The sequence below is a fragment of the Salvelinus namaycush genome, chromosome 21 (genome assembly GCF_016432855.1).
Source record: "Salvelinus namaycush isolate Seneca chromosome 21, SaNama_1.0, whole genome shotgun sequence".
Taxonomy (NCBI): domain Eukaryota; kingdom Metazoa; phylum Chordata; class Actinopteri; order Salmoniformes; family Salmonidae; genus Salvelinus; species Salvelinus namaycush.
In genome coordinates this window covers 38,554,637-38,573,002 of record NC_052327.1, presented here as the reverse complement: position 1 = coordinate 38,573,002, position 18,366 = coordinate 38,554,637, and the positions used below count along the sequence as shown (strand labels likewise).

Genomic DNA, 18,366 nt, shown 5'->3' with positions numbered 1-18,366 from the left:
GAATACTTGACATTTCAGCTTTTCATTTTTAATTAATTTGAATTTTTTTAAATCTAAAAACATAATTCCACTTTGACATTATGAGGTGTTGTGTAGGCCAGTGACACAATCTCAATTTAATAAATTTTAAATTCAGGCTGCAACATAACAAAATGTGTAAAAAGGGGTGTGAATACTTTCTGAAGGCACAGTATGTTGGCTAGATTGTGTTTGATACGTTTTCTATTGCGTTACTTCTATCAATAAACCAGATTTAATGTGCATATGTGTACATCAGTGACTACAATGGCCGAATTGTGCTTTTAATTTAAGGGCAAAAACAATTTGGAATAGCTTTTGAAATAGATATTTGGTAAAAAGATATGTACATGATACTTAGGCTACACATATTCAATATATTTACAGGCTTTTTATTTGGCAGGTTCGTTCATATTGGAAGACAGGTTAAACCAGATTGAACGCTGCACTCACCATTGTTTCACTGGTGACCCCACTATTTAGTCTGGTTCAACCATACTAATGGAAATACAGTATGGAAGCTTACAGTCCTGGAGCCAGGCCCCTAAATCTGGGCCGGCAGGCTCTCTTGTGGTGACGACGTCTCAAAAAAAAAAAGTGAAGGTCTGTCCCAAGAGTTAGAAAATGTGTGATAGTAGTACAGCAATGGTAGCTTTCTGTGTTCCATAAGAGACATTCTTAAAGTGTTCAGGACCATCACAGGATTCACGCATTAACCCCACAGAATTTTCCCCCAAACCTTGGCCGCCAAACAACTAAAAATGATCTTATTGGATAAATGTTGCATTACCATACCTGTATGAAATAATTATATTATGTCCAATAATATCTTGAAATGTTCTTAGTGATGTAGAATACACAACCAAATTAGCCAGGTGTGCCAGACATATAACAATGTTAAATTACTGACATAATTGTGGTTAGAATATGCCCAAGAAGCTGTTATGATCAGTAATTGCTATATTTAATCTTCAAACATGGAAAATGGATATGTGAATAGACATGGATGTGAGCTGATGACAATGACATTAACAGAGGACTGGAAACATTTTGCATACATTACAATGTAAAATTCCATAGGAATGCCAATATGTTTTAACCTAATATCTGGATGATGAGAGCAGCAAACCATTACACATAGTTAGTCTAAATCAAGATGTATTCTAATATAATTATATTCCATACAGGTATGGTAATGACAAATGTATCCGATAACACCCAATTGAGTTGTTTGGCGGCCATATTGGAAAAAGGCTTCAGTGGGGTTAATGCTGTAGTGGCCCTGTATCTACAAATATTTTTTAAACCCTGTTCTAGCCGAGCATGTGAAATGTGGTGTTCCTATCACCAAAGTTACAATCCAAAAGCGTAGCTGCCCCATTACATGTAATTTAATGGTTAAGCTTAAAACGTTCTAATGTCAATGGCACAATATGGGCGATTTTTTTTTTTTTTTTTTTTTTACAATAGTTGTAGCTAGCGCATTCAAAGTAGGTTATATTATATATAATTTGAAATGTAATTTCATGACCTGTCATGACTTGTTAAACAAAGTTTAAAATGTATCTGGATTTCCTTTTTAAAGCAATTTATACAGGTCCATCTAATATGTACCGTTGACCTGAACATTGCGAGAATGTATCTGATGGATAGCTGTGAATCTAAGCTTTCTAATGCTATATGATTACAGGGTATACGTGAGCAATAACTTGTTGTATACTGAGATTGTCTGTCATAGGGTAAAATCCCTATGGGAAAAATGAATGGGATGGAGGGATGAATGAAATTGATTGGGATGGAGGGATGAATGAAATTGATAACACAGAAAGCTGTCATTGCTGCACTGCTATCAAACATTTCCAACTCTAAGGACATAGACCTTCACATAATCACTATGAGACATTATTACCCCAAGTGAGCCCGACCGACCCCACTGACTCATGGATTATTACAAACAGGAATGTTTCTTAAGACTCCGGGCGGCTCCTGGTGGATTTAGGGATAAAGGTCTTCTGACCTAAATAGGACTTCCTGGTTAAATAAAGGTTAAGGGTCAAACTGGATGTCCTGCAGTCTGCTGAAGCGATGTCCGTTTAACTGAGATAGAGATGTAAACAAGTCCTTGCTGGTGATGTGATACTCTCGTATGGTCCCGTCGACGTGGACGACCACAGGCCGAGCGTTCAGGATGGTGTCGCCGTCCGGCCATCTCAGCCCCAGGTGATGACGATGGAGCTACAGCCAAACAAACAAACACTGGTTTTACCACTTAAATGTCAAAGCTCCTGACCTGGAGGAAACAAAATAACACACTTTTCATAATTTCATTATGATGTGATGAAAAAAAATCTGAAGACATACCACAGTCCAAGTCTCAATTTAATTGCATAATAGGAGCCTCTGGTGGGTTCTTGAGTGCTTACCTTGACCAGGGTCCCATCATTACAGTGCCAGACGATGCCCTCAACACGGCCCTCCTGGCTGTCCTGGAACCAGGAACACAACTGCTGGAAGTCCACCGGGGGAGGGTTCCTGATGTGTACACTCCCATGGGCAACCAGGACGTGGACAGGCTGCTTTTTACTTCCCAACCCTGTCAGAAACGACACAATATTTAGATGATTTGCTAAAAGGCCAGTTCAGAAGTGCATGTGTACATGTACAGTGGCGGACTTGGACTGTATGTCACATTTACCATATGGGTTCCCATTGACGTTGGTTCCAATAAGCTCCAGGGTTTGCTCCAGGAGATCAGCCAGTGGTACCATGGTGATCTCTAGCAGGTCTTCATTCTCAGCACTGGGCCTCAGAACCAGCGCTACACCAGCATCATAGTCCACAACAGACGAGTGCCAACAGTACTGCTTGTTGTCTTTCTCCACTGGAACCCAACCTGAACATACATTGAGAAAGTACAATCAGTATTTTAGTTCCCATATAAAGGACATACTGTTTGTAAATAGAAAATAGTGAAAAGCGAGTGAGTGACAGGCCTTTTAGTCCAGGACTAGGGTTAATCAGTGTCCGGGAAACCAGCTCGAGGAGTGTGTCCATATATAGTGTGTCCCACCTGGGATGTGTCCGTGGTCATCTGGTACAGGCTGTCCATTGTGGTGCTGAACTCTGTGTGCCGGGACCCAAGACTCTGGAACCGTCTTAAAGTCTTCTTTCACATTCCAGGTGAAACCTTTGCAACTTTTGTGGGAATACTGATGCTTCTTGAACCTCTTGTCTGCCTGCTTGGTGGGCTTCCGATCTAGTCGAGCCCAGAGGTATGATTGCCCTGGAAAAGAAAGAAACCATTTACAATGTAGACATTTCATTGACGGAACTTCATTTTTTCCATAACGAGGGCATAAAGGCCCAGGTGTGTGGACTGCAATGTTAATTTATGTTAATTTATGCAGTGTTCATTTATGCAGTTCAACACTCACCTTTATAAATTGAAACATAGCAGCAGGTGCCATCCAGCTTTTCTGTGGCAAGTGCACAGTCAATATTCGATTCCAGTGCTATAGGGTTCACATGTTTGGTGGCTACAACCTGAAATTGCTGTTAGAAAAAAGATAGCGAAAAGGGACATATCATTACACACGAGATCATTAAGGTGAAGATTTCCTGCATAGTAAGTGCAACTGACTGTCTTTTATAAGCAACTCCCGGTAAATCAAAGTTGCTAGAAATATATATATATCAATCATAACCTAAAAACTATGGTCATATTTTGTTGTATTGTGCCATATCAATTGAAATGTGTTTGTTGTCATAGAATATACATAAAGATATGTGCATCTTATGGTGTTCTCACATATATTCCTCTAACTCTGGGGTAAAAAAAAAAGCAAAATAACTGTTCTCTTTGTATTCACACTTCCCTTGCCTTTGAATGAGGACTCAACTCTTTTGCCAGTTCATTTCACCTATTTTGTGATTTGACTTCTCCTTGCCATCACATTGCTATGTTTAGAAAGTTACCAAGATCTTTTTCTAACATTCCACTCTGGGTGTTTACTTTGTGCAAGACAAGCCATTCTATCAGAATGTGTTTTCAGACAGCTAGATATACTAACTTACATTTTGGAGGCTAATAGATTGCATTTAGTAAAAAGATGAGAATAATTGTAATCAGAAGATACTATTAACATATAAATATAATAGGTAACAGAATAAATAGCAGTTTATTCTGTAACACCGTTTCCCCTGCCATAACCCCTCATATTGGTGCTACAAAAGAGAGAAGATGGTGAAATCACCCTTACAGTGGACACATTTCAAGAGCTCAACTGGGCCGTGTTCAACTGGACAAGGTTGAGATAGAAATGTATGATGTAGCTAGAGCAAACATCTCTTTGGTATATATAATATTAAATCACGTCAGCTTTAGTCATGGCATTTCTATCTGCAACGTTCCACGTTTTCGTACTGAACATGGCTCTGGTTTTCATTCAATGGGGTAACATCAGACTGCATCACTAACCAATAAACTGCTGCTGTGTTGACGTATTAGCTCGTTAGCATTAGCTTAGTATCCACCTAACTATGGTGCAGAGTAAGAATAATAACAAAACGTAGCTATTAGGAAAACAAATACAAAATTAATCTACAAAACCATTCATGTATACAGTAGTATTTAGGATATATTCTAACTGTTAATTTGAGTTATTTTACCTGGCGTACGCTAACTAGTTAGCAACGCACGTTAGCGATCTAACGTTAGCTGCTAACTGCAGTAACTCATACTCACTTGACATTCGCGTTTCCTGGATTGTTCCTCTTTCACCTCAGTCAAAAACACACAAGATATCTTTTGTTGCACAGAACCGAAACGTCGCATTATGGCAGACTGATAGTTCCGTAACGACTTTAATGCGGAATAATTAAGATCAAAGAGAGAAGTTATTTTCTGCCTCGAACTCGTTCATTCCCGGGTATAGTAACTGTTATAACACTAACACTAGATATTATTGGACATGCGCAAAGCGAAAACCGTCAGTACGAACACCGGGTTGTATTTATTATGGATCCCCATTAGCTGCTGCTACTCTTCCTGTGGTCCAGTAAAATTAAGGCAGTTTATACCATTTTAAAAACATTACAATACATTCACAAGGTCTCTTCTCCACCGGTACCACATATCTGTAGTACAAAATCCACGTGTACATGTGTGTATGTTATCGTGTGCGTATGCATGTGTCTGTGCTTATGTTTGTGTTGCTGCTTCACAGTCCCTGCTGTTCCATAAGGTGTATTTGTATCTGTTTTTTTAAATCTAATTTTACTGCTTGCATCAGTTACTTGATGTGGAATAGAGTTCCATCTAGTCATGGCTCTATGTAGTACTGTGTGCCTCCCATAGTCTGTTCTGGACTTGGGGACTGTGAAGAGACCTCTTGTTTTGTGGGGTATGCATGGGTGTCTGAGCTGTGTGCCAGTAGTTCAAACAGACAGCTACAACTCGGTGCATTCAACATGTCAATACCTCTCAAAAATACAAGTAGGGATGAAGTCAATCTCTCCTCCACTTTGAGCCAGGAGAGATTGACATCCATTTTATTAATATTAGCTCTCTGTGTACATCCAAGGGCCAGCCATGCTGCCCTGTTCTGAGCCAATTGCAATTTTCCTTAGTACCTTTTTGTGGCACCTGACCACATGACTGAACAATAGACCAGGTGTGACAAAACTAGTGCCTGTAGGATCTGCCTTGTTGATAGTGTTGTTAAGAAGGTAGAGTAGCACTTTATTATGGACAGACTTCTCCCCATCTTAGCTACTGTTGTATTAATATGTTTTGACCGTGACAGTTTACAATCCAGGGTTACTCCAAGCAGTTTGGTCACTTCAACTTGCTCAATTTCCACATGATTTATTACAATATGTAGTTGAGGTTTATGGTTTAGTGAATGGTTTTTCCCAAATACAATGCTTTTAGTTTTAGAAATATTTAGGCCTAACTTATTCCTTGCCACGCACTCTGAAACTAACTGCAGCTCTTAGTTAAGTGTTGCAGTCATTTCAGTCGCTGTTGTAGCTGACATGTATAGTGTTGAGTCATCCTCATACATAGACACACTGGCTTTACTCATTAAAGAAGCCTCTCCTGCCAGTAGATGGCAGTGAAACGCAACCCTTACAAAAAACGATTGCCCTTTTGAAACTGCAGTAAAAGTGCAGAATCTGCATTCAACTGTGGTATTTTGTACGCAGTAATTGTAGAATAACTGCAGTGTACTTACTTGCAAAATTACTGCAGTATTTTCAGCATACTGCAGTTACAGTATACTGCACTCTAACTGTAGTTATACTGCACTCTGACTGCAATATTTTTTTGTAAGGGAACAGTCTCCACCAACCCAAAACGTATTCTCTAGGCCAGTGGTTCCCAACCTTTTTAGGTTACTGTACCCAGAGGCATCATGCCCATAGGGGGCACAGGGAGACATGCCCCCTTAGATTTGTCCTGTAACAATAATAATTTACAATTATAATTTTTTGGTTTTGTTTCTCTGTAATACTACTAGTCACCTTGCAATTTTATGAAAGCCCATTTAGGTTCCCAATCTCCCAACCTCATAACTAATGTTAGCTACCAAGAAGCCATTTCAAGCTATCAATTAAGTTAGATTCACTAGCTTGTCTAACTATCTTCGCTGGCATGCTGGCATGCCTGATGGCAAGGTTGGTAGACTTTAGAAAAGCATGCAATAACTAAACATACTGAATAAGACTCATATTCCTTTCTGTTACCCAGAATTTAGCAGAGAACCATATGTAGTTTCTTTTAAAAAAGAACCACCAGTCAGGAGGATACAGAAAGCTCAAGATGTATGCTTAGTTATGCAGAAAAATGTAAAGATATATATTTTTTTACATAGAATTAAGCATAATCAGCGCAGGAGCTCACCGGCACCTCAAATGTTCTACTGCTTGAGCTCCTGTTCCTCTTATAGAATATTAGCTCAAAAGTACCTGCAACGAAAATTGGGGCGGCAGGTAGCCTAGTAGTTAGAGTGTTGGGCCAGTAACCAAAAGGTTGCTACATTTACATTTACATTTAAGTCATTTAGCAGACGCTCTTATCCAGAGCGACTTACAAATTGCTAGATTAAATCCCTGAGCTTACAAGGTAAAAATCTGTCATTCTGCCCCTGAACAAGGCCCACTGTTCCTAGGATGTCATTGTAAATAAGAATTTGTTCTTAACTGACTTGCCTAGTTAAATAAAGGTACATAAATAATGAGTACCAGAACCTATTTCAGTCCAAGTCAAGCACTGAGCATAATGATTATGGCTGTAGATTGCAGGAAAAAGTTGTTTCAGGTGTTTGAAAAATCTAAATTTATCTAACTAGGCCCCTGCGAACCAACTCCAGCCCCCCTCACGTACTTTGTGCCCCCTCAGATTTTTGGGGTGCATGATGCCCCTGACTGTACCACCAGCTGCATTTTTTTGACTGTACCACCAGCCCTGAGTTCCTCGGAAGTACCCCCTCATGTGCATTGTACCAGTAAGCCTATGGTCTCTTGAGTCCTCTCAAGAACACACTGTGGATAGGCCAAGTACCCCCAGGGGTCCTAGTACCCTTGGTCGGGAACTACTGGGGATAGGCCAAGTACCCCCAGGGGTCCTAGTACCCTTGGTCGGGAACTACTGGGGATAGGCCAAGTACCCCCAGGGGTCCTAGTACCCTTGGTTGGGAACTACTGGGGATAGGCCAAGTACCCCCAGGGGTCCTAGTACCCTTGGTTGGGAACTACTGGGGATAGGCCAAGTACCCCCAGGGGTCCTAGTACCCTTGGTTGGGAACTACTGGGGATAGGCCAAGTACTCCCAGGGGTCCTAGTACCCTTGGTTGGGAACTACTGGGGATAGGCTAAGTACCCCCAGGAGTCCTGGTTGGAAACCACCGCACTAGACCCTACCCAATAAATCAACATTTTAGTAGCATTCATTTTTTGCTGCAACTCATAAAACAAAATGTGACTTAAAACTGTAAAAAAAAAAATACAAGTTGGACAGACAAATCAAATGAATCAATAAAAAAACTGAAATAAATAGATGACAGTGAATCTAGGCAAAGGAAAATATTTTTGTTTGATTGTTTACAATCATTTATAAAACAAAAAAGACATTGAATTATCAGAAACATCTGAAAAAAACCTCTGCAGAGCTCTATTATTTGTACAGTTCCTAATACTTATTTCTGCTGTTCCTGTTAGTCAACAATATATTTTGCTAATGTCTTTTTAAGCACTGTAAATCCCCCTCAACATGGCTGTATATTGCTACTAAGGGCCATTTGTTGTGGTCTCTGGATTACTGACGATGATGTCACTGGTGGACTTCCTGTCTCCATTCTCCTCTCCTCCTTCTCTCTGTTGTGGGTCCTGCAGATCCATCTCACTGTCTGTGTGTCTCCACATCTCAGTCTCTATGTCATCCTTCAAGTTGTGCTGTCCTCTGCGCCAGAATTGGATTGGGAAAACACCCCTGGTCCTTTGAAGTAAATTTAAAGGAAACATGGAGAGAAGAAGAGCAAATGGTAACATGTTACGCCAACAGTTATAGTGCATTTTTACCACAGACACGTCAAAGGGGGTATAAAGCTGAAGCATCCGTTTAGTATATTTTCCCACCACCAAATTTGGTAGTGAGAAAAAAGTCCAGTCACGGATGGAACTAGGTGAAACTGAGCCGACATTCTGCCAGTTTTCTCATCGATGAAACATCTGATCTCAATACATTTTTCTTTTCCTAAAACTAAACTCTGGTACGAACACAATGCACTACGTTTTATAGAATACATTTTTCTTTTCCCAAAACTAAACTCTGGTACGAACACAATGCACTACGTTTTATAGACTTGACGCTTTGCCAAGGTTTTTTAAAATTGCATTGTTTAGAAGGAGTGCAAGGTTGAAATGAGTTTGTGCACATGCGCACTTCACAGAGGAGAGGTTCACTAACGGAAATATGCAAATACACGCTACAACGAGCCATTAGGATCTCGTGCTTGGCTTTGCCCACCTCTTTGCTTGTTCTGCCTACTATGCTTCATTTGCTTCCACTGTAAACGACACAGATGAACTATTTTGGGTTAGTTATAAATATCTTCACGTATAATCATGTATAAAATCCTAATAATCAACGTATAGTATAATATGTATAACATGCTTATGATCAAAGTAAGTACACAGCAATATAAACATAAGACCCACGTTTTGTAGTAACACACTGCTACTGCCGCAGCCAGCGAGAGTAGAATGATGAGGAGCACCGTAGATATTGCTGAAAGGATAAAGGTGTGTCAAATATATTATAACAATCTAAAATGGAATCTGATCATAAATGTAATTGACAATACAAAAAAAGCAATTTGAGGATGACCACCTACCTCCGACAGGGCTCTCGGTGTGGTTTGTGGAGGTGTTTTGAGAAGGAGAGGAAACGAGGGAGGAAGAGGTGAAAGACAAAAACGAGATGAGAGGTGGAGATGAGGGAGAGAAAGAGCTGGGGAGAGAGCGAGAGGATGTGGGAAGTAAGTGAGAGAGGGAAGTGGGACAAGGGAGGGACGAGGGGGATGGGGAGGGAGGAGGAGAGGTGGAGATGAAGCTGGTTGTTGACTGGACCAGGTAAGTGGTCGTTGTTGTGGTAGTGGGGGCCAATCTTGAGACTTGTGTTGTTGATTTAGGTGCTGGAACTTTAGGTGTTGTCTTGACCCTGATTTTCACAGTTTTGGTGGTAGTTGGTGCTGATGTTGAGACTGTTGTAGTGGTCATAGTTTTTGTTGTGGTCTGGACTTTAGGTGTTGTGATATCCAAAGGATTCTCTAAATCTGCATGGGGTGAGCGAAGGCATCAACAAGTAAATTTTCTAAAGTAAAGCACATTCAAACTATTTTTCAAATGCATTTTTCATTGCTACATGTTTATGATCAATGCTTTGCTTTAGTTAATTTAACATGCATGATAATTAAATATATACAAGTTATATGTACCTGTTAAATTGAAACAAAACACATGAAAGGGTTTGTTTATCGGTGCTCTCCATGTTATTAACCCAATGTTATTCCTGCCACATTTCATGCTCTGCACAATGCGAGGGATAACTGCAATCTGTTCATCTATCCAGCCATATCTGTTTGAAAGACCACACATGAGATATTATTTTGTAGTGGATATTTAACCCTGCTCTGAGATGTTTTATTTGTGCTGTGCTTTTTACAAATGTATTGGTCAAATGTATAATGTCTCTAGGAGATGTACGGTACAGATCTCCAACTTTAACACTACAGGAATTGTTACTTCTTGGAATTTATATAAATAAATGTTTTACTATTTTGGTTAAACATGTAGAACTATCGACGTAATTTAACAAGTCTATTACCTCCATCATCCTGTATATGCACACATACACAATTTGCACTCCCTTAAAAGGGGACGTACCCAGTGGGACATTTCTGCCACCCCCCCACCCTACAGTGTTCAGCATACCCGCATGTCTCCAGTCCATGTTGGTGAGCAGTATGGACCTGTTCCCTGGTCGCTATTGTGATGTTCAGGAAGAGGCACATGGCTCTAGCCTGAGAGGCGTTCAGGGCATATTGATTCCCGTAAGACACCATGGACACTCCAGAGATTCTGCCAACCTCAGGGAAAACTGCACAAGTCAAATCCATCAGACGGAATGTATTGCAATAAGAGTAGACTACACACAATAGTAGTGAAAACTGCAAAAAAAACATTATTACTATTATTTAAATAGATCTATGTGTAATGCATTATAAGACTTGTCATAAGTTGTTGACTTTGAATAACTTAATCACTTAATATGTTTCATCCATTAAAGAAATTCCACATAGAAATACATGACATATTATAAGCACATTAATAAGACATGGGTGCTCATGCATGCTGATAACAAGTAATAAAGCATTATTTCTGATTGCTTCAGGGAAGTGTAATCAAAATGGTTATAAATAAGTATTGCCTGGGCCCATAACAATACAACGAAACTCTAAACATTTGCAGCATCCCTTCTTTCATATTGATACATTTAAAAAAAAAAAAAATCCCATCAAACCAAAAAGGTGCCTTACCTTTAATGAGATTGAATTCAAAAGTCAGTGCATACACAGCCATGGTGAACAGAAGGCAAGAAAAGAGCCAGACCCTTGCCATGGTTTGTCTGGTAACATTTAATATCAGACTCTTAATGGTGCACTATAGTGAAGATGCTACCAGAATAAAGAGAGTGAGCGGGACAACTTTCACCAAACATAATGTCCACTTCCAGGGGTGACGACAGAGGCTTAGTCCAAAATGCCCCCCCCCCCCCCTACATGTATGGGCCCTGGTCAAAAGTAGTGCTCTTTAAAGGGAATAGGGTTCCATTTGGGACATAGTCAGAGAGGACACTGGGAAAGAGGAAACAGGAAGAGGGGCCAAATCTGTTTGGAGCCACCGAATCAAGGGCCACTGGGGGCCACACATATCTTTAAAAACCAAATGGGGGCAGCTCTGGAGCACAGCCTGTTCTGGATTCACCTCTCACACATATATGTTTTTATTATTACATAATAACATATGAATTGTGAAATAACATATTTTATTTATAGAATATATGATATAGCTATATTCTGGGTTCAGGAGGGCGAATGTGAGCATTTGACCCAGGATGAATTCATCATAAGATGTGATGAAATGTCATAACAAACAGCCAATGCATTGTCTACAAATGCACATAATATCATATTTAGCAGTTGATTTAGAACACAGTATCTGCCAGACAGGAAAACAACAATCAAGGACCCATTCCTCATTTCGACAGGACCGGTTTTCAACCACTTGTGTTTTTGTTTCACCAGCACTTAGGTCTAGCAGAGTTATGGTTGGTGTGACAGGCCAATCTATAAGTGGAGGAGGAGGCTCTTCTTCACAACATAGCACTGATTCTCAAGGGGTTTTCCCTCTGCTGCTCTTTGACCTGGTGATTGGACGCTCTTCCCATCTCTTTAGATCAACATGGAACTGTAGGCTACCTGCCAGACACTCACATCAAAGAATACAGGCTACAACGTGTTCACATAACCCAGTGAGGGTTAGTGGGTGCAACCAATTGATTTTTAAAGAGAGGCTTGGCTGAGGAAGATGTGGCTTCGTTGTCGGGTTACTGCTTGAGATCGGAAACTATGTTTTAAGAATGGGACACATTAACGAGTGATGTTCGGAATCAGAATTTTTTTCTCTCACACATAACATGAAAGAATTGCCAATTCCCCTTCCCATAATGACATCAAGAGAGTCATTAAGAAGAGTGGAGGAAAGCCATTGTTGAATGAAAACAACTCATCAAACTACTAAACGATGCCACACTGTTCCTCCATCTTCCTGATAAACAACAGAAACACACACAGAGGAAGTTATTTTTTTTTAAATCCAGTATTTTCTCTGCGTCACAGATTTTATGGTCTCATCTTCTGATCTGTAGATTTCCACGGCAAAACACCACATTTGATTGGTCCCATAGGAAACACAGGAAGCGGGTCGTAATGCAGGCGATATTAGAATTGAGTCTTGGGATGTAATGCACGGTTCATAAACTGAGGATTGGGGGGGGGGGGGGGGGGGGGGGGGGGGGGGATCCTATCCTTTAAAACAGTTGCCACACTGATACAGTTTTGTGTTGAAATCTACAGTGGATCGGTTTATAGCAATGGTTCCCAAACTTTTTTCAATTACTGTACCACCAACTGTATTTTGGCCTGGAGTACCCCTTTGGCTTTGTACCTGACTTGCATATCTTAGACCACCTTTTGCAAAACTTTAAATACGAATGTCATCAGTGAATACAAAATTCACTGTTAAGTGTTTTGTTCACAGAATAGTAAGACATTATTTTCATCAGAAGAGAAATTTGTGCACTTATGTTAACTGTTTCCGGCAGTCAGTAAATACTACTGCACAAAATTATAAATCATCCCATCAGTGTCATACCATGTACAATATAGGAAATATCTAGGCAATGGGACTGTCTAATGTTTATTATTTGTTACAATATCGTGGACATGCATAGATGCAGAGAATGAAGTTGGGTTAGTTCTAAGTAACTTTGGGTTAGTCGGAAGTCATCTCCAACATTGTGACCTTCCATCACAGAGCTTTGGTGTGGATTGAGGCCAATACATTCATATCAGTTGTGTTCCTCCACTGTATTCATCTTTCCTTATTTCTATTGTGGATTGTGTTTCTGTGCACCAATGGTCTAGAAAACTATGAGCAAACCAGCCTATGTATTGAATACATCGATTTGGATTGGGATGATACCGATTAATGAATCCAGCACACAATGTGCTTATTTTTTATTAAAATAATTATCAGGAATAATATTTGTTTTGATGTGTATGAAATCTTTTGGTAAAATATGCATGAAAGGAGAGTAATTCTGCACCTTTGAATATTAATACTTCCAATTTTGATCATAATGATTTAGTGACTGCAAAAGAAAATGTATCTATCTACATGGGAATTTTAAAAGACAGACTAACTTTCTGTTTTGTCTGCTTGGACTCGATAGATTAGTATAATTTCGTTGATCTTTTTTGCAGGCAGTCGTGTTCTTTTGATGAATGTATTTGCAATTTTCACATTATAATATAGTTTTGATTCATCTTTTGAAAATGCATTTACTGTTTTGAAAATTGACATTGTTCCAAAAAAACGCTTGTACGGTGTCACGCCCTGGCCTTAGTATTCTTTGTTTTCTTTATGTTTTTTAGTTAGGTCAGGGTGTGACATGGGGAATGTATGTGTTTTGTAGTGTCTATGGGGTGTTGTATGTGTATGGGGCAGAGTAGAGTATAGTTGTCTAGTTATGTCTATGGCTGCCTAGATTGGTTCTCAATCAGAGACAGCTGTCATTCATTGTCTCTGATTGGGAGCCATATTTAAGGCAGCCATAGGCAGTAGGCTTTTGTGGGTAGTTGTCTATGTCTATGTTGCATGTGTGCACTTAGTTCTGTTTAGCTTCACGTTTGTTTTGTTCATTTTGTAAGTGGTTGTTTTTTCCTTCATTAAAGAAGTATTTTTCACGCGCTGCGCCTTGGTCCTCTCTCTCTCAAGAAGACGATCGTGACATACGGAGTGATAAATGTAAATTGTACGTCATCTGAATATCTCAGTGTTAAAGACCTTGTCAAGTACATCCTGCCTGTTCAAGGTTACTGTAGAATACGGCCCTACACAGGTCTTGTGTCAAGGCCATTCTTCCTGGATACCACGCCAACCCCTAAACAATACATCCAAAGCGCTTCATTCATAGAATAATACAGGAATTTCCCCTATTAAAATTTGTATAGATAATTTTATTTATACAGGGACCTGGTCCAATAGCAGCAGGGGGAACACGTTTCAGACAAAACAACTTACATACACTAACACAACATTAAACAAAACTATAAATACACATACACTACAAAAATTACATATTACGTTAAAAACACAAAAGTCTTGACTAAAAACAGCTGTCCTAAAGACAATTACACTCTTCTATCATATATACATCGATCAAGTGTTTAAACTCCACCAACAAAACTAGATCATCAAATTTTTAAATGTTCAGGAGAGAATTCCAGGACCACGGGGATAAGTAACTAAAACTATTTCTACCATGACCTGTTCTAATTTTTGGTACTGTTAGAAGCAAATGAGAATGGGACCATCATTTATATTTATTTACCGACCTGACTGAAAAAGAACAGATAAAATTGCATTTTACCCAATATGGCCTTATAAATCAGTGTATACCATTGTTTAAGCCTACGCAAGGTCAATGACGACCAACTGATTTTTGCAGTTCGTTCCAGTCATTGGCAGCAGAGAACTGGAAGGAAAGGCAGCCAAAGTAGGAATTGGCTTTGGGGGTGACTAGTGAGATATACCTGCTGGAGCATAAGCTACGGGTGGGTGCTGCTATGGTGACCAGTGAGCTGAGATAAGGCAGGGCTTTACCTAGTAGAGACTTGTAGATGACCTGGAGCCAGTGGGTTTGGTGACGAGTATGAAGCGAGGGCCAGCCAACGAGAGCATACAGGTCGCAGTGGTGGGTAGTATATGGGGCTTTGGTGACAAAACGGATGGCACTGTGATAGACTGCATCCAATTTGTTGAGTAGAGTGTTGGAGGCTATTTTGTAAATGACATCGCCGAAGTCGAGGATCGGTAGGATGGTCAGTTTTACGAGGGTATGTTTGGGTGAAGGATGCTTTGTTGCGAAATAGGAAGCCGATTATAGATTTAATTTTAGATTGGAGATCTGGATTGAGTCTGGAAGGAGAGTTTACAGTCTATCCAGACACCTAGGTATTTGTAGTTGTCCACATATTCTAAGTCAGAACCGTCCAGAGTAGTGATGCTAATCGGGCGGGCAGCGACCGGTTGAAGAGCATGCATTTAGTTTTACTTGCATTTAAGAGCAATTGGAGGCCACGGAAGGAGAGTTGCATGGCATTGAAGCTCGTCTGGAGGTTAGTTAACACAGTGTCCAAAGAAGGGCCAGCAGTATACAGAATGGTGTCGTCTGCGTAGAGGTGGATCAGAGACTCACCAGCAGCGAGAGCGACATCATTGATGTATACAGAGAAGAGAGTCGGCCCGAGAATTGAACCTTGTGGCACCCCCATAGACTGCCAGATGTCCGGACAACAGACCCTCCGATTTGACACACTGAACTATATCAGAGAAGTAGTTGGTGAACCAGGCGAGGCAGTCTTTTGAGAAACCAAGGCTGTTTAGTCTGCAGATAAGAATGTGGTGATTGACAGAGTCGAAAGCCTTGGCAAGGTCGATGAATACGGCTGCACAGTAATGTCTCTTATCGATGGCGGTTATGATATCGTTTAGGACCTTGAGCATGGCTGAGGTACACCCATGACCAGCTCTAAAACCAGATTGCATAGCGGAGAAGGTACGGTGGGATTCGAAATGGTCGGTAATCTGTTTGTTAACTTGGCTTTCGAAGACCTTAGAAAAGGCAGGGTAGGATAGATATAGGTCTGTAGCAGTTTGGGTGTAGAGTACCTCCCCCTTTGAAGAGGGGGATGATCGCGGCAGCTTTCCAATCTTTGGGAATCTCAGACGATACGAGAGGTTGAACAGGCTAGTAATAGGGGTTGCAATAATTTTGGCAGATCATTTTAGAAAGAAAGGGTCCAGATTGTCTAGCCCAGATGATTTGTAGGGGTCCAGATTTTGCAGCTCTTTTAGAACATCTGCTATCTGGATGTGGATGAAGGAAAAATGGTGGAGGCTTGGGCGAGTTGCTGTGGGGGGTGCCGGGCAGTTGAGCGGGGTAGGGGTAAGCCATGTGGAAAGCATGGCCAGCGGTAGAAAAATGCTTATTGAAATTCTCAATTATAGTGGATTTATTGGTGGTGACAGTGTTCCCTAGCCTTAGTGCAGTGGGCAGCTGGGAGGAGGTGCTCTTATTCTCCATGGACTTTACAGTGTCCCAGAACTTTTTTGAGTTTGTGCTACAGGATGCAAATTTATGTTTGCAAATGCTAGCCTTAGCTTTACTAACTGCCTGTGTATATTGGTTCCTAACTTCCCTGAAAAGTTGCATATCACGGGGGCTATTCGATGCTAATGCAGTATGCCACAGGATGTTTTTGTGCTGGTCAAGGGCAGTCAGGTCTAGAGTGAACCAAGGGCTATATCTGTTCCTGTTTTTTTTTTTTATTAAAGTTGCATGCTTATTTAAGATGGTGAAGAAGGCACTTTTAAAGAATTACCAGGCATCCTCTACTGACGGGATGAGGTCAATATCATTCCAGGATACCCCGGCCAGGTCGATTAGAAAGGCCTTCTCGCTGAAGTGCTTTAGGGAGCATTTAACAGTGATGAGTGGAGGTCGTTTGACCGCAGACCCATTATGGATGCAGGCAATGAGGCAGTGATCGCTGAGATCTTGGTTGAAAACAGCAGAGGTGTATTTGGAGGGCGAGTTGGTTAGGATGAAATCTATGAGGGTGCCCGTGTTTACGGATTTGGGGATGTACCTGGTAGGTTCATTGATAATTTGTGTGAGATTGAGGGCATCAAGCTTAGATTGTAGGATGGCCGGGGTGTTAAGCATGTCCCAGTTTAGGTCACCTAGCAGCACGAGCTCTGAAGATAGATGGGGGGCAATCAATTCACATATGGTATCCAGGGCACAGCTGGGGGCAGAGGGTGGTCTATAGCAAGCAGCAACGGTGAGAGACTTGTTTCTGGAAAGGTGGATTTTTTAAATTAGAAGCTCGAATTGTTGGGGTACAGACCTGGATAGTAAGACAGAACTCTGCAGGCTGCAGTAGATTGCAACACCGCCCCCTTTGGCAGTTCTATCTTTGCGGGAAATGTTATAGTTAGGGATGGAAATTTCAGGGTTTTTGGTGGTCTTCCTAAGCCAGGATTCAGACACGGCTAAGACATCCGGGTTGGCAGTGTGTGCTAAAGCAGTGAATAAAGCAAACTTAGGGAGGAGGCTTCTAATGTTAACATGCATGAAACCAAGGCTTTTACGGTTACAGAAATCAACAAATGAGAGCACCTGGGGAATAGGAGTGGAGCTAGGCACTGCAGGTCCTGGATTAACCTCTACATCACCAGAGGAACAGAGGAACAAATAATGTTATCATGATGCCACTTTGATTGAAAGACGTTGTCATGGATGTTGTGTCTGTTCATTCTTTGTAGTGATTCACGTGGAACCAAAGCAGGGTAGTGGGATTTGTTCTGTGTGTAAATAATACATCCAAAGGGGAGAAGGGTTAGTTTCCTGTCCACTTCTGGGGTAAAATGGATCACTGGAGCTCAGTGTTTGTAAAGGATACGACGAGAGCCTATCAGAAAGTGTAGTAGAGGCTAATTGGCCACACTTCCAAAGTCAGGAGTGACCACCAGTCTTTTCCAGTAGTGTCGGTGAAGAATGTAGAAACAAGGGTGGGATATTATGTCACTCTATAAAAAACATATCCAGGCGATCTGGTAAATAGTGTGATAATTGTTTGTCAGTAAAGTCAAAAGTCCCCTGTTCTCACTTTCCTGATATTCATAAATCTAAAGAGAAGTTATATGATAATCTGATCCTCCATAGTGATTCCTTCATAGAGGGTGATATCAACCACCTCTAAGTAGTCTCTAAGTAGCAGTGTAATTAGTCAAGCTAGCAGGCCCCCAACCCCAGCACTTCTACCACACACTCTGTTAAGGTTTCCAAGCACAACCGGTAGAGTACGGTTTCTCTCCAGTCCCTCGTGCTGAACTATCACATTACCCAATGAATATTTCATCCATTCCACCAGTGAT

The 18,366-nt window shown here is 40.8% G+C and overlaps 2 protein-coding genes across 3 annotated transcripts; both read right to left on the bottom strand.

The window, feature by feature from the left end:
• Nucleotides 1-394: 394 nt before the first annotated feature.
• On the bottom strand, nt 395-4,966 carry c21h12orf29 (chromosome 21 C12orf29 homolog). 2 transcript variants are annotated; one of them, XM_039017672.1, is made up of 6 exons: nt 4,763-4,966; nt 3,453-3,570; nt 3,089-3,301; nt 2,714-2,911; nt 2,442-2,611; nt 395-2,253 (listed from the first exon to the last, which is right to left on the bottom strand). In XM_039017672.1, the coding sequence occupies exons 1-6, from the start codon at nt 4,850-4,852 to the stop codon at nt 2,065-2,067; spliced, it is 978 nt and encodes a 325-aa protein (XP_038873600.1). In that variant the 5' UTR covers nt 4,853-4,966; the 3' UTR covers nt 395-2,064. The 2 variants fall into 2 exon arrangements, with proteins under 2 accessions (XP_038873600.1, XP_038873601.1); XM_039017673.1 differs by having other exon boundaries at nt 2,135-2,308.
• A 2,974-nt stretch (nt 4,967-7,940) lies between these two features.
• lyve1b (lymphatic vessel endothelial hyaluronic receptor 1b) lies at nt 7,941-11,286 on the bottom strand. Its single transcript, XM_039018187.1, has 6 exons — nt 11,118-11,286; nt 10,513-10,678; nt 10,017-10,156; nt 9,414-9,854; nt 9,238-9,307; nt 7,941-8,515 (listed from the first exon to the last, which is right to left on the bottom strand). Exons 1-6 carry the CDS (start codon nt 11,197-11,199, stop codon nt 8,308-8,310), a joined length of 1,107 nt encoding a protein of 368 aa, XP_038874115.1. The 5' UTR covers nt 11,200-11,286; the 3' UTR covers nt 7,941-8,307.
• Between the last annotated feature and the right edge of the window lie 7,080 nt (nt 11,287-18,366).

Bases quoted from the DNA above. Each gene is read 5' to 3' on its own strand.
- c21h12orf29 (XM_039017672.1), bottom strand. From the start codon at position 4,852: ATGCGACGTTTCGGTTCTGTGCAACAAAAGATATCTTGTGTGTTTTTG. The intron at 2,912-3,088 runs GTGGGACACACT...ATGTATGTTCAG, and splicing joins TGACCACGGACACATCCCAG to GTTGGGTTCCAGTGGAGAAA. The intron at 2,254-2,441 runs GTAAGCACTCAA...GTTTGGCTGTAG, and splicing joins ATGATGGGACCCTGGTCAAG to CTCCATCGTCATCACCTGGG.
- lyve1b (XM_039018187.1), bottom strand. From the start codon at position 11,199: ATGGCAAGGGTCTGGCTCTTTTCTTGCCTTCTGTTCACCATGGCTGTG. The intron at 9,855-10,016 runs GTACATATAACT...CACCCCATGCAG, and splicing joins GTTTTGTTTCAATTTAACAG to ATTTAGAGAATCCTTTGGAT. The intron at 9,308-9,413 runs GTAGGTGGTCAT...TTATCCTTTCAG, and splicing joins CACCGAGAGCCCTGTCGGAG to CAATATCTACGGTGCTCCTC.